General features: G+C 41.2%; 1 protein-coding gene across 1 annotated transcript in view; it reads right to left on the bottom strand.

The window, feature by feature from the left end:
- Positions 1-13,960, bottom strand: part of ccnf (cyclin F) — a 61,927-nt gene extending 47,967 nt beyond the window's left edge. The window contains exons 1-3 of the mRNA XM_072559641.1: positions 13,589-13,960; positions 9,740-9,894; positions 8,605-8,711 (exon numbers count right to left, since the gene is read on the bottom strand). Of these exons, the coding sequence (XP_072415742.1) occupies positions 8,605-8,711; positions 9,740-9,894; positions 13,589-13,601 (275 nt within the window). The 5' untranslated portion in view covers positions 13,602-13,960. The remainder of the gene's footprint in view (positions 1-8,604; positions 8,712-9,739; positions 9,895-13,588) is intronic.
- Between the last annotated feature and the right edge of the window lie 341 nt (positions 13,961-14,301).

Here is a 14,301-nt window from a genome sequence, read left to right as displayed (position 1 = left end):
TAGCTGTGGTGACAAAGCAGAGTTAACATTTCAGGTCCAGTAGCACTCAGAATCAAGTGTAGCCAGGAAAACTTTGATATCTATGCTAAAGAAAGGGAGAGGGGAGGGAAAAGGAGTAAATGATAGGTGGAGATGGAGCCCAGAGAGGGGGTGAGATAGAGCACGTGCAACAGTGAGTAAAAGAGAGAGAGAAACAATTGAGCAGACAAAGGAACAGGTAAAGGTCAGTCTGAGAGAAAGAATAGTTGCTAATGGGAATCATTAGTAACTGACAGTGGGTTGTTTGTGATAGCAGCCCATGTGATGGCAAGCTCTGGGTCATTTCTGTGGACAGAAGGAGAGGATCAACTTTATTGAAAATGGAGAGTTTCCTTGACAGTCAAATCAAGGAAAGTGACCAGCCTGGACTGAGTCCCCAGCTGTGTGCTTAGATCCTGTGCAGACCAGCTGGAGGTATTTACTGACATCTTCAATCTCTTCCTCTGACAAGCTGAAGTTCTACCTACTTAAAGAAGCTCACCATCATTCAAGTACCAAAGAAAGCATATGCAACATACCTTAATAACTACTGACCAGTGGCTGCGACCTCTAAAATCATGAAGTACTTTGAGAGTCTTGTCATGGCTCACCTTAACTCCAGTCTCCAAGCCTGCCCAGATTCCCTGCAATTTGCCCCAATGTAACAAGTCCACAGCGGATACCATTTCCCTTGCCCTGCATTCATCTTTGAAACATTTGGACAACAAGGTCACCTACGCCAGACTCATTGACTACAGCTTCGTCTTCACCACCATCATCCCCTCCAAACTGATCTCAAAACTCCAAGACCTAGGTCTCTGCTCTGCCCTCTTCAACTGGATCCTCAGCTTCCTGACCCATAGTCCTCAATCAATGAGTGAAGATAGACAATTGCAACTCCTCCAAGGATGTGTTCTCAGCCCCCTACACTCAACTGTGTAGCAAAATTTTGAATGAATGCCAAGTTTGCTGATGACACCACTGTGGTAGGACGGATATCAAACAAGGATGAGTCAGAATACAGAAAGGAGAGAGGGGGCTTGGAATCGTAGTGCAATAATAACGTCTGTCTCAATGTCAGCAAAATAAAAGAACTGATCATGAACTTCAGAAAGAAAAGGAAGAGAACACGCCCTCACCTACACTAATGGAGCGGAGATTGAGAGGGTTGACAGTGTCAAGTTCCTGGAAGTGATGATAACCAACCACCTGTCCTGGACTTCTGCGTAGATGGAACAGTCAAGAAGGCACAACAATGTATCTTCTTCCTCAGACGGCTGAGGAAATTCAGTATGCCTAGAAGGACCATCATCAACTTTTACAGATGCACCAAAGAAATATACTATCCAAATGCATCATGCCCTGGTACAGCAACTGCTCTGCCCTGGACCATAAGAAATTACAGAAGGTAGTGTGCACAGCCCAGACCATCACAGAAGCCAATCTTCCATTCATGGACTCCATTTACACTTCTCACTTCTGCAGAAATGGATGCTGACATCAAAGCTCCCTCCCAGCCCAAGGATGCTCTCCTAAAATCCCTTCCACCAGGCAGAAGATACAGAAGCTTCTTCCCTGCTGTTATGAGACTGACGAATGGACTCTCTATCTTCAAATAATGCTGATCTTGTTAATATTGATCTTGCTTTGTACACCTCCTGAGCAGTGTAACCTGTATGCCTCTGTCTAAACACCTTATAATCTGTACGCCCATGCTTATGATGATCTGCCTGTACTGTTCACAAATAAAGCTTTTCAAACATGACTACAATAAGTCAAATCAAAGTCTCACAACCTTCAAAAATTTCTCATCTATTCCAAAAGGGAGACGCCCAAGTTTTAAAAATGCCCCCTAGTTCTGGACTTGCCTACAAGAGAAAATATCCTTTCCACATCTACCTTGTACAAGATGTGAGTGGCCTTGACATTCAAACAAATTAATCCTTACTCTAATTTCCAGTGGAACTAAATCCATGCTATCTAACCTATCATCATAAGGCAACACACTCATTCCAGGTGTAATCCAGTAAACATCTGAACCACTTCCAATGCATTCGCATCCTTCTTTAAATAAGGACCAAAACAGCACATAGTACTTGCGATATGGTCGCACTAATGCCCCGAACTAAAGCATAACTTCCTTACGTTTACGCTCAATTCCTCTCATAATAAAGAGAATAGCGTCTTATTGGTCTCATTACATATCTGAACTCACATATCAACATGCGGTGACTCACACACCAGTACATCCAAACCATTCTGCACCGTGGCATTTCAATTATTTTCTATTTAATGATGTCCTTCTTTCATTCTTCCTGCCAAAGTGATTAACATGGCAACTTCTCACATTGTATATCAACTGCCAGGATTTTGTCCCCTCTCAATATTTGATTTAATTAGGAGCACAGTCAAATATCCACCACCAAAAACAGTTGTGGTGGAAGCCTATGGAGGACAGCAGTCTAAAGCCACCAGCACAGAAGTGGTCCATGTTGAAAGGTCTACCAGAGAATGACCCCAGAAATTGCCACTGCAAATAAAAAGAAGAAAAGTAGATGTGCAATCTTTTTTGTTAAATGAGAAGTGGACAAATTACTTTTTTTCTGGAGGTGAAATGTAAGCCCACATGCCTGATTTCTGGAGAAGCAGTTTCCATTATTAAAAATACCATAGCTCAAAGCATTTCAAATAAATAAGAGGACTTATCATAAAACCTTTGGTCTTATACAGAGGAAAGCTTTGTAAAGAGCAGTGCTGGGTCCACTACTTTTCGTCATTTATATAAATGATTTGGATGTGAGCATAAAAAGGTATAGTTAGTAAGTTTGCAGATGACACCGAAATTGGAGGTGTTGTGGACAGTGAAGATGGATGCCTCGGATTACAACAGGATCTTGATCAGATGGGCCAATAGATTGCAGGATGGGAGATGGAGTTTAATTTAGATAAATGCGAGGTGTTGCATTTTGGGAAAGCAAATCTTAGCAGGACCTATATACTTAATGGCAAGTTCCGAGGGAGTGTTGCTGAACAAAGAGACTTTGGAATGCAGGTTCAAAACTCCTTGAAGGTAGTGACAGGTGGATAGGATAGTGAAGGCAGCGCTTGGTATGCTTTCCTTTATTGGTCAGAGGATTGAGCACAGGAGGTGGGAGGTCATGTTGCAGCTGTACAGGACATTGGTTACGCCACTATTGGAATACTGTGTGCAATTCTGGTCTCCTTCCTATCAGAAGGATGTTGTGAAACCTGAAAGGGTTCAGAAAAGATTTGCAAGCATGTTGCCAGAGTTGGAGGATTTGAGTTATAGGGAGAGGTTGAATAGGCTAGGGCTGTTTTCCCTGGTGCATCGGAGGTTGAGGAGTGATCTTATAGAGGTTTATAAAATCATGTGGGGCATGAATAGCTTAAATAGACAAGGGTGGGGGAGTCCAGAACAAGAGGGCATAGGTCTAGGGTGAGAGGGGAAAGATATAAGAGAGACCTAAAGGGCAACTCTTTCACGCAGAGGATGGTACATGTATGGAATGAGCTGCCAGAGGAAGTGGTGGAGGCTAATACAATTGCAACATTTAAAAGGCATCTGGATGGGTTAGGAGCGATATGGGCTGAGTGCTGGCAGGTGGGACTAGATTGGATTGGGATATCTGGTTGGCATGGACGAGTTGGACCAAAGGGTCTGTTTCCATACTGCACATCTCTATGGCTCCAAGTATGTCATTAGGACCACAGACTTTTCTGATTTCAGTAAAACAAAACCTTACATTATTTTGGAATAAGAGCTCATCTCTCAGACTGCATCAGATTAATGATAATGGTTCAGGACAGTGAAAAGTCTGAAAGATTTGCAGCTAGTTTTGAATTTTACTCTAACTGTTGTCAAGTCAGAGACAAATACAGGCCAACTGGCGATCTGCATGTTTGGGTTACAGAGGTTATTGAGGTTACAGAGAATTTGTTTTCTTGAGCGGCAATGCAGGGGGAAAATATTTTGGGGCTGATTAAGTCAACAATTCTCAGACTTCTGCTATAATTTGAAATATTACGGTGTCTTACTATGATGGTGCTCCATCCACAGTAGATCTCGGATTGGTTTAGTCGATCTAGTTAAGAAAGAAATGGACCACCTCAAATTTGTTCTGAATGAGTTGATGTATGTCTTTGCCTCATACATGGAGAATCAGTGCGTAAAGTCACTGTGGCTGAACTATGTAACGTCAAAAGTAGTATCAAGAATTAACTTTACTGAAATGTAAATCCTTAAACAACCACTAGTTTAAAGGGTTTAAGACCTTGAATCAGTATAATGATTCAGCTTACTGTTGTGAAGTGAAATAGCTTAACCAGGGGAGTATGCTAATGCAGTTTTACAAGGAATGAAGCAAAAGAAAAGGAAATTTTATGGAGAGAAAAGAGAAAATCTGTGGCTAAGTTGGATGATCCCAAGTGGTTCTAAGACTTGACATTCACGGTCAATATTATACAGAACATACTAGTGCTCATTACTACTGTCAAATTGTAAGGGCAGCTTCTTTCTTTTCTTGCAAATTTGGAATCATTTGAAGCCAAATTAAACTTGTGACAATTGCAGCTGGTAAGGGCAACAGTGCATTTTCCTACACTTCAAGGCAAAACCTACAAAGGAGCAGGACAGGAAGAGTGCAAATTTACTTCAATAATAGAGTTGCATCACTGTTCAGAACTACATTCTGCTGAACAATCCTTTTCAAAACTTTCTCTGGCAAAGGGCCGTGTGTGTTCTGGAGTGACAGAACATGTACACATCCTTCAATTCATTTTGACAATGTGTCACTGACCTAATAAGAAGATTCTCTATCCCTGCTCTATAGTGAATTCAGAGCAGAATATTTGTTCACATCATCCACCATTTCCTTACCATCTATTAACTTCACCTACTCATTTCATATTTTTAAGGCCTGCAGAAATTCTTGTTTTTTTTTAAAAGAAGATAATTTCTAACATGCTTCCTTTCAAAATAATTTCTTCCTCTTGATTAACATTTCAATAATTCTCTGTGTAAATAGAGTCTCAGAGACCATCTTACCTGCCACTTGTCTGTACAGTCATGCACTTCTTTCCTAAGTTAGATGCTTCCTCAACTTTTTTACTTAACCATGATGAGCCCTCACTTTAGATTTATAATAGAATGTACTTATTCTGAAATGTACCTAAAATGCCTATCACCACATCTGTGTTGATCTATCCATCGGCCTAGCTCACCAGTTCACCTCAGCTTTCAAGCTCACATAGCTAACATTGAATTAAAGATTAATATTTCAAATTTAAACAATCATCTCCCTTGCAAACAGGATGTAAGATTCAGCTATATTATGGTCACTACTACATATGGTTGCCTTTACTCTAGTCAATAATTAGCCTAGTCACATTAGATAATACCAAACTAACTTAACCGGTTCAGATTGGTTCCAAAACGTGCTATTCTAAGAAACTCTCAAGCATTCTGTGAAAACCCTTTTCCAGTCCGACTTCCAGTTTGTGTGTAAAAATAAATTCACTTGTGCTCACCATCCCAATTTCACAGTCACCAAATATTTAAGTAAAAACAGAAAGTAAGAGAGCACGTGCACGCACAGAGAGGGTGTGCACACAGAGGGAGTGAGAGAAGAGAGGGGAGAGAAAAAGAGAATTAAATGTTTCAAGTTGGTCTGATAAACAATTATACTGAAGTCAAATAGCATTGTATTTTTGTTTCAGGACTCCAGAATCTATCAAGAAGCCACGTATGGAACAAAAAATGAAATTGGTCCCAACTTTCTAGAGAATCCCTACAATGTGGGAGGAGGTCATTTGGCCTATCAAGTCCACACCTACCCTCCAAAGAACATCGCACCCAGGATCCCTCCCCTCAATCCCTGTAGCCCCGCATCTTCCCTGGTTAATCCACCTAGCCCCTGGACTATGGCCAATCCATCTAACCCAAACATTTTGGACTGTGGGAGGAAACCCACATGGGAGAATGTGCAAACTCGACACAGACAGTCACCCAACGGTGGAATCAAACCTGAGTCCCTGGCACTGTGAGGAAGCAATGCTAACCACTGGCCACCATGCCACCCTATGATTTATGAATTTTTAAATAATTTATTAATTTTAAATGGCACCAGCTTTTGGTGACGTATACTGGATTTTCATAAAGTACATCTAACAATAAATTACTATTGCCATTTTATCCAATATTTAAGTATTCTTTGTCCAACATTGTCATTATTGTTAGGGGACCTGTAGACGGTTCACATGAGTGAATTCTTTCCCCCATCTCCACCCAAATCAATTCCACGTGCTGATCTCCTAAACCAAAATCAACTCCAACTATTCCCATTCTTGATTAACAATGCTATCTTGCCACCTTTAGCTAGCTTATTCACAAGAATGTAATATAAATCAATATTCAGGATCCAAACCTGATCATCCTGCAGCCATGTCTCTAAAACTGCCATCAGATCATATTTATTTACTTCAATATATGCTATCAATTTGTTTACTTTGTTAAAAATGTTACACACAGATACATTCTAATGACGGTCACTGGACTCAAAGCGTTAACTATTTTCTCTCTATAGATGTTTTCCAGTATGTTTTTTGTTTGACATTTAGTTTTGTCTTGTTATTTTTGTAACATCTTGTCTTGATTGTTATCGTGTGTTCCTTTCTGTCTCTTCCTGCCATTCTGTGACTCTCATTTCCCATCTTGGTTAACTTATGTTGTCTCTATTCTTTGACAAACCACCTCATTCCATGTTTCCTTGCCCCGGTATTTCTTTTAAAACCCTTTCTACTTCCTGAATTATCCAGCTCACTTAAACACTGGCCCCCACATGGTTCAGCTGTAGACTTTTCCATCAATACTAGTGTCAGTGCACAACAAACTGGGGCCCACACTTTCATCTCTTTATTTTTATGTACCCTATGCCAATTTGCATGCAGCTCAGGTCATAATCCGAAGATTATTACTGGAGTTTCTTTTCAATTTAATGCCCAAGCTCCTCAAACTGTCAATGCAGAACCATTTTCCTGAATTTACAACGCTGTTGGTACCTACATGGGCTGCAACTGGGTCCAACTGCAAGCTGTTTTCCAGCCCTGAGCTGATGTAGTGTATACATTAGCGTAAAAGCCACAACGGAGATGAGATGCCCAATGTTCACAGAGACAAGACAATGTCAAGGAGATCTTGCCTATTTTGAGGGGCAATATCATGTAAAGAACAGAAACTTGCAGGGGTTGTAAATCCAGGATAGTTTAAAGAATGTTCAATTCAAAAGGGCAGTGATTTTTTTGAAGGAAATTCATGAATTAAAAAACGTCCACATATCATAATTGCCCATTCATGCAGCCTGATTGTTCTTGCTGAGCAGAAATCCAAGAAATACATGGTTTTCCCATTTACTAACAATTTCAGTTCTTAAACTGTCAGGAGCTAATAGCCTTCAGCCCAAAGACCTACCAATCTTCCAAGCCCAAAGAGGCCAGTTTGAGGGAGAACAGTGAAACACCAAACTGCCAGAATTTACGAAGTCTGAAAGTTAGGGAGAGATGAGATAGAGCTAAACATAACTTGATACACAATGTGGAAAATTCTTAAATGGAAATACAAGCTTTTTGGGGCGGGGGATGGGTGGTGTGATGCTGTACAAGAGCCTGAAAGATTTAATGCCTTATGCACCACACACCATGACGATATCATGTGGACTTGGAGAAAGTGAGGACTGCAGATGCTGGAGATCAGAGTCAAAAAGTGTAGTGCTGGAAAAGCTGTGTGGAGTTTGCACATTTTCCCCATGTCCACGTGGGTTTCCTCCAGGTGCTCCAGTTTCCTCCCACAGTCCAAAGATGAGCAGGTCAGGTGAATTGGCCATGCTAAATTGCCCATAGTGTTCAGGGACGTTTAGGTTTGGTGTATTAGTCAGGGGTAAATGTGGGGTAAGGGGAATGGGTCTGGATGGATGACTCTTCAGATGGTCAGTGTGGACTTGTTGGGCCAAAGGGCCTGTTTCCGTGCTGTAGGGATTCAATGATTCTCACAGCCAGTCAGGCAGCATCGGAGGAGCAGACGAGTCAACGTTGCGAGCATAAGCTCTTCATCAGGAACGTCATTCCTAATGAAGAGCTAATGCTCAAAACATAGACTCTCCTATTTTCATATGGACTTGTTGAGAGGACCAAACCATAAAATCTGGGTCTTTCTTCAAGACATTATTACAGAGACAATCATGTTAATGCAGCTTGCAAATCGTTGCTATCATGCAATAAGCTACATATTGTTTAAGACATGAATCGCTTTTCTGTGGAATACCAAAATGGTTTTCTTCTACCACTGTAGACATCGCAAGCCCTGTACATTATTAACAGGAAAGGGGATGATTGCACAAATACGCTAGATAGCATTGGTGACAATTAATTTTTACAACAAAATGAAAAGAACAAAATGAAATAATTACATTGATGGCAACTACATCCCTACAGGACACTAAAAAGCATACAAATTAAGGTGAGCTGATGCTTTAAAAATTGGACTACAAAAAACAGCAATGCATCTTACCGTACCTTTCAAACAGCCACCGATTTAATGGGGATGGCCAGATCTCCTGAAAGTTGGCATGGGCCCAAACACTAGAGTGACTATCTACAAGGGCTCGGAAATGAGAGTGCACCTGAAAGATAAGAATACAAGATTTCAACACCAAACAAAGGAAAAAAAATCTGCAACCCACTTTGCACACATGCAGCCCCTGCAGCTCACTTTATTTCAGATAGAGGTTCCTTTTCTCTGAACATAGTATTCAGAACCATTCCTGACAGTTAAACAGTTTAGAACTCAAGTCAAAAGAATAAATATGCAACTACTTTGAGGCCATGCCACCAATTAGGAGATAGTGAGGACTGCAGACGTTGGACAGTCAGTCGATATAGTGTGGTGCTGGAAAAGACAAATCAGATTAGGCAGCATCTGAGGAACAAGAGAGGTGACTTTTCAGGAGGAATTGTGCCATACCACCAACGCTTTGCAGTAAATTGACTCTGCAGTACTTATTTGACCAATTTGTATCAACTTTAAAATTTAAACCAGGCTATTCAGTGTTAGAAGCAAATCAAGGAAGGAATTCAGCCAAACTTCTCAGTCAACTAGTCAATAATGACAAGATAGGAATACTGCTGATCTAAAATAACACCAGCTGCATGGTACAAGTTGCAGTAAAATAATTTAATTAGATGTGCAGTACAAATAATACAATTACAGTAGCGCCTCGACATAGAAACGACCCCGTTCACGAACAAATCGGTTTACGAACAGGATTGTACGTAAAATTTTGCTTCAACGTACGTACGAAATTCAAGGTACGAACGCAAAAAGCCTGTGTGCGACCACGTGGTTTCATTGTTCTGCTTTGCTACGCGCTTGTTGAGCGCAAAAGCTCTCGGGCCCCACGTGATCTCATTCAGTTCGTCTTTGGCATATGCGCTGTGAACAGCGTTGTTGCTACGTCCAAGCATTCTTACGCTATCCGAACAGTAGGAAAAATCGATTCAGTCCGCGAACTTCTCGGTTCGCAAACTAGGTCCCGGAACGGATTAAGTTCGTAAGTCGAGGCGCTACTGTATAGCATTGTGAAATTTATTACTTTATTAATAAGTTATTTCCAATCTTGCCCCAGTACATATACAATGACAACTCACTCACCGCTCTGAAATGCAGAATATCTTGAGCAGGAAGGCATTCCAATACATAAAGCAGAACATCATCAGGAAGATTGAGTAGCGTCAAGACAGGTGAACGTTTCTTAATTTTGTGTTTCGTGAGCAGTGAGAAACATTTTGTGCATTTACAATGCAACACTGAAAGTAAAAAAAGTTAAAATAATTTGATCTAGACTTTGCTAAAGCAATTATTGTTCCTTATCAATTATGTTTAAAAAAGGTACAACAAATCTGGATGAGCAAAAACGCAAAGTGTTTTGCTGCCTTTCTTCCTACCAGAATTTTCCAGAATTCTTCAAATTGTGTTTTACATTTCAGGAATGGTCTAACTATAGGCATCGGGAAAATTACATGCTCAGCCAAACAACAAAGTTATCAGAGAGATAAAACTTCATTCTCAAAAAATGCCTATCTGCAGACTCCTGGACACATTTAATTCGACATCTATGCTTCCAGAGTTCCTTCTGCAAGTTTAGCTTCTGATACAGCAATCCAAGATTAAAAAAAAATAAAAATCAGGCATAAAATTTGACATTGTTTATCTGCCACTACAAATTTGTGCAACTACAGTACAAAAGGCACCCAATATCAATTTGGCTATCCATTGTTTTGTCATTGGATTGCCTTGGGTCATTAGTACCCGACACGTGGAAACACATTGCTTCCAAATCAAATTTACAAAATATTATTCAGATTTGCTTGGGGAAACATTTCCTTCTCTCAAAAGACTATTTGAGAACTTGAGTGTTTTCCCCTAATGAAGACCATATGGGGCTCAGGAAGACCTTGTCAATTGGATTTTAAAAAAATTGGCTTGACGATAAGAGACAGAGGGTGATAGTGGAGGGTTTCTTTTGGGATTGGAGACCCGAGACGTTCCACGGGGATCAATGCTGGGTCCACTGTTGTTTGTCATTTACATAAACAAATTTGGGAAACATCAAAATTGATGGGGACAGTGAAGGTTATCTAAACTTATAAAGGGAACTTGATCAATTGGGCCAGTGGGCCAAGGAGTAGCGGATGAAGCTTAATTTGGATAAATACAAGGTGATGCATTTTGGTATGACAAACAACAGCAGGGTTTATACAGTTAATGGTAAGGCCCGGGTAGTATTGTTGAACAGAGACACCTAGGGGTTCTGGTACATAGTTCTTTGAAATCTGTATCACAGATAGACAGGATGGCAAAGCTCGTGTTTGGCACATTTGCCTTCATTGCTAAGACCACTGAGTACAAGAGGTCATGTTGCGGTTGTACAGTGAGGCCACTTTTGGAGTACTACACACAGCTTTGGTCCCACTGCTATGGGAAAGATGTTATGAAATTGTAGAGGGTGCAGAAAAGATTTACAAAATTGTTACCAGGAATAGAGGGTTTGAAATGTAAAGGGACAGTTGAACTTTTTTTTCCCCTGGAGCACAGGAAGTTAAGGAGTGACCTATATACAAGGTTTATACAATCATGAGGGTATAGATAAGGTGAATAGCAAAGGGTGGGGGAGTTCAAAACTAGAGAGCATATTTTTATGGTGAGAGGGGAAAGATTTAAAAAGGGACCCAAGGGGCAACTTTTTCCACACAGCAAGTGGATCTTATGTGGAATGAACTGCTAGACAAAGTGGTAGATGCAGGCACAATTAGAACATTTAAAAGACATTTGGATAAGAACACAAATAAGAACGTTTTAGAGGAATATGGGCCAAACGCAAGTAAAATCAGACTGGATTAGCTTGGGAAACTTGGTCAGCATGGACGACTTGGACCAAAGGATCTGTTTCCATGCTGTAAAACTCTGACTTATGATCCTTTCCTCGGTCAGTAGACCATATGAAATACACATCGTGCAAGGACCCCACAACCAGCATTGAACACACTCTGCAAAGGACAGGACATGAAGACATGTGTCAGACTCCAACCAGATATAATCATGTTTACAATCATCCAAGTGAGAGAGTTGTGCTCCAAGCTTTGACACACCTCACCAGTACTGTGTCGAAGAAATAAAAGCAGAGTGAGAAGTTCACCCCCCATCCCTCTCAACAACTACAAATGACAACATAATGGTATATTTGTATCCACATCCATAGTGTACACCAATGATCTCAGATCATCTGAATTCTGACAATGCAAAACCATACAGAACGCACCTATTCCATTTTCTACTTTGCTAAATGATACATAGTAGCCAAGACAGTGTGCATCAAATACAGACGTGGAGGAATGAACATAAACTCCCTGCATCTTATGACGTACTGCACTAAATCTATCCACTTCAAGCTGATAATTTTAGTTCATTCATGGCATGAGTACTATTAGGCAAAAGTGAGTACTGCAGTTGCTGGAGATTAGAATCAAGAGTGTGGTGCTGGAAAAGCACAGCAGGTCAGGCAGCATCAGAGGAGCAGGAAACTCAACATTTCAGGCAAAAACCCTTCAACACGAATCATGAGTACTATTCCCCATCTTCAACAGTCCTTAAAGTAATAAGCCCATCATCCTGTACCACTGTTGCTCCTATGGCTTGGGTCAAATCAGAGAAATGCAAGAAACATTTACCATCATAACAATCAGGTTCTTTGCCAACTATCCAATTACTCAGACCATCTTTATACTGAGCTTTACTCTTTCATCCCAACGCTGCAGGAACATCAAAACCACATTTGTTAGATTAAAAATGCAAGCCCTCAATTCATTCAAAATACAATGCAAAAAATTATAGACTTGAAGAATTTTGTTCTTTCACATGATACAGGCCTGATGTGAACACAAAAAAGCATTATTCCAAAACTCACTACTCTGTACTAAAGGAATCAGTTTCCCACCAGTATATATTCCAACTCACTCAGATAGAACATTTGGATAGTAAACATTTGCAATTCAACTGTTGTTCAAATGCATGTCAGAAAAGTACCAGCCAGATGATTTGCAGTTGCTGAAAATGCTGAAACACCTCATGCACCCCCAACCCAAGAAAAAACAAACAACTTTTCCAAATGTCAGACACTCTTGCTCATTTGATGAGAGTGAGTGTTTTTTAGGCAACAGTCCGTCTAAAACTGATTTTTTTTAGACGCTCACTCAACATAACAATCCACAACGAACCACAGGAACCACCAAATCCTACTAAGTCCAAGTCCAAATTCAATTCCAGTCAACTCAAGGTAAACTTGCCCTTCAGGCACCCTGATTTAGGTGGCCGAGTCTTTTCCTTCATAGACATTTTAAGTACTGTAACCAAGAACATGATTAGGCCATCAGGCCTGCTGTCATTCAACGAGATCATGACCTCGACATCAATTTCCCACGCTCTCGTTATATCCGTTGACATCTTCAACATCTAAAAATGTATCAATGCATTCAATGACTGGACCTCTCAGCCGTCTCAAATGGAGAACTCCAAACACAACAGCCGAGTGACATTTCCCAGCTCAGCACTAAATGGCCTACTATCTCCCCCTTCCCCCGTGAAAATCATGGGCTCGAAAGCGTTTCTTTTCACCCTCTACCTCTAGCTTGAGTCAAAATGTTTCTTCCACTATCCTCGGACTTACAGGCCCTTTCTTCCACATCCTCAGAACAGAACTTCTAAATGTGGGAGAAGGGCATTCGTCGGGGGCAGAACATCCTGCACCTCCTCAAAAAAAAAGGAAGCCAAATCCCCCTGCTCGTTACCAATCTTCTCCCTGTATGTAGATCTATAATCTGGTGTTGTGTGATTTTTAACTTTGTCCAGCCCAGTACAACACCAGCACCACCACATCATGGCTGCCGGTACAGACCATCCATTACACGCAGCCATAGCCAAATTTCAACTGATGATGAAACTCACCTCCCGGTCGCATTTTCAGCCAATCTTCGTCCCCTTCCCCCACCTTTCAAACGGAGAATCCTTTCGATCAGCCACTGGTTCTGAACGACGGAGTCCAAGAAGTTTTGGTACGAACTCAAACAGGGTATCGGGTGAGAAACAAAAAAAAATTGAGTCCGAGAGTCTCTGCACCGAACTGTGCGAAACCAGAAATGTTTCTGTGCCGAGCTGGGTGGTGGGGTTGGGATATCTCTGCACCGACTGTGAGGAAGAACGGAATCTGATTTGGATCAAGCTATCCCTCTACTAGAGTGTGAGAGATCTGAGTCTTCTTCTGCCGCTCTGTTTTTTGGCGACACAGTACAGCGAGAACGCTATCCGCGCGCCCAACCGTTTCAAACCAACCTCACGTGAACTATTTCAAAATAGCCTTCGCTGATTGGATACCAGAGACCTATGCCCGTCTATTGGTGTGTCTACCAGTCAATCATCAGCCTCGCCTCCCAATGTCACATCGCAATTGGTCCGTTCCGCATCTTTGCCGCGTCGCCGGCCGTTCTAATTGGTTCCAAAGAATGCACTTTTCACTTGAACTGCAAACGCAGCGCCTCAGTTGGACCGGAGAAAGATGTACAGCAGCGCGGTGTTTGGAACCCACTTTGCCTTGAAGTGGTGGTGTTTGGTGTTGATAGTTCTCTGTACTTTGAGCAAAATCTCACATTTTCAATCAATGC

The sequence above is a fragment of the Chiloscyllium punctatum genome, chromosome 40, assembly GCF_047496795.1.
Source record: "Chiloscyllium punctatum isolate Juve2018m chromosome 40, sChiPun1.3, whole genome shotgun sequence".
Taxonomy (NCBI): Eukaryota; Metazoa; Chordata; class Chondrichthyes; order Orectolobiformes; family Hemiscylliidae; genus Chiloscyllium; species Chiloscyllium punctatum.
This window is presented reverse-complemented; position numbering and strand designations above follow the sequence as displayed.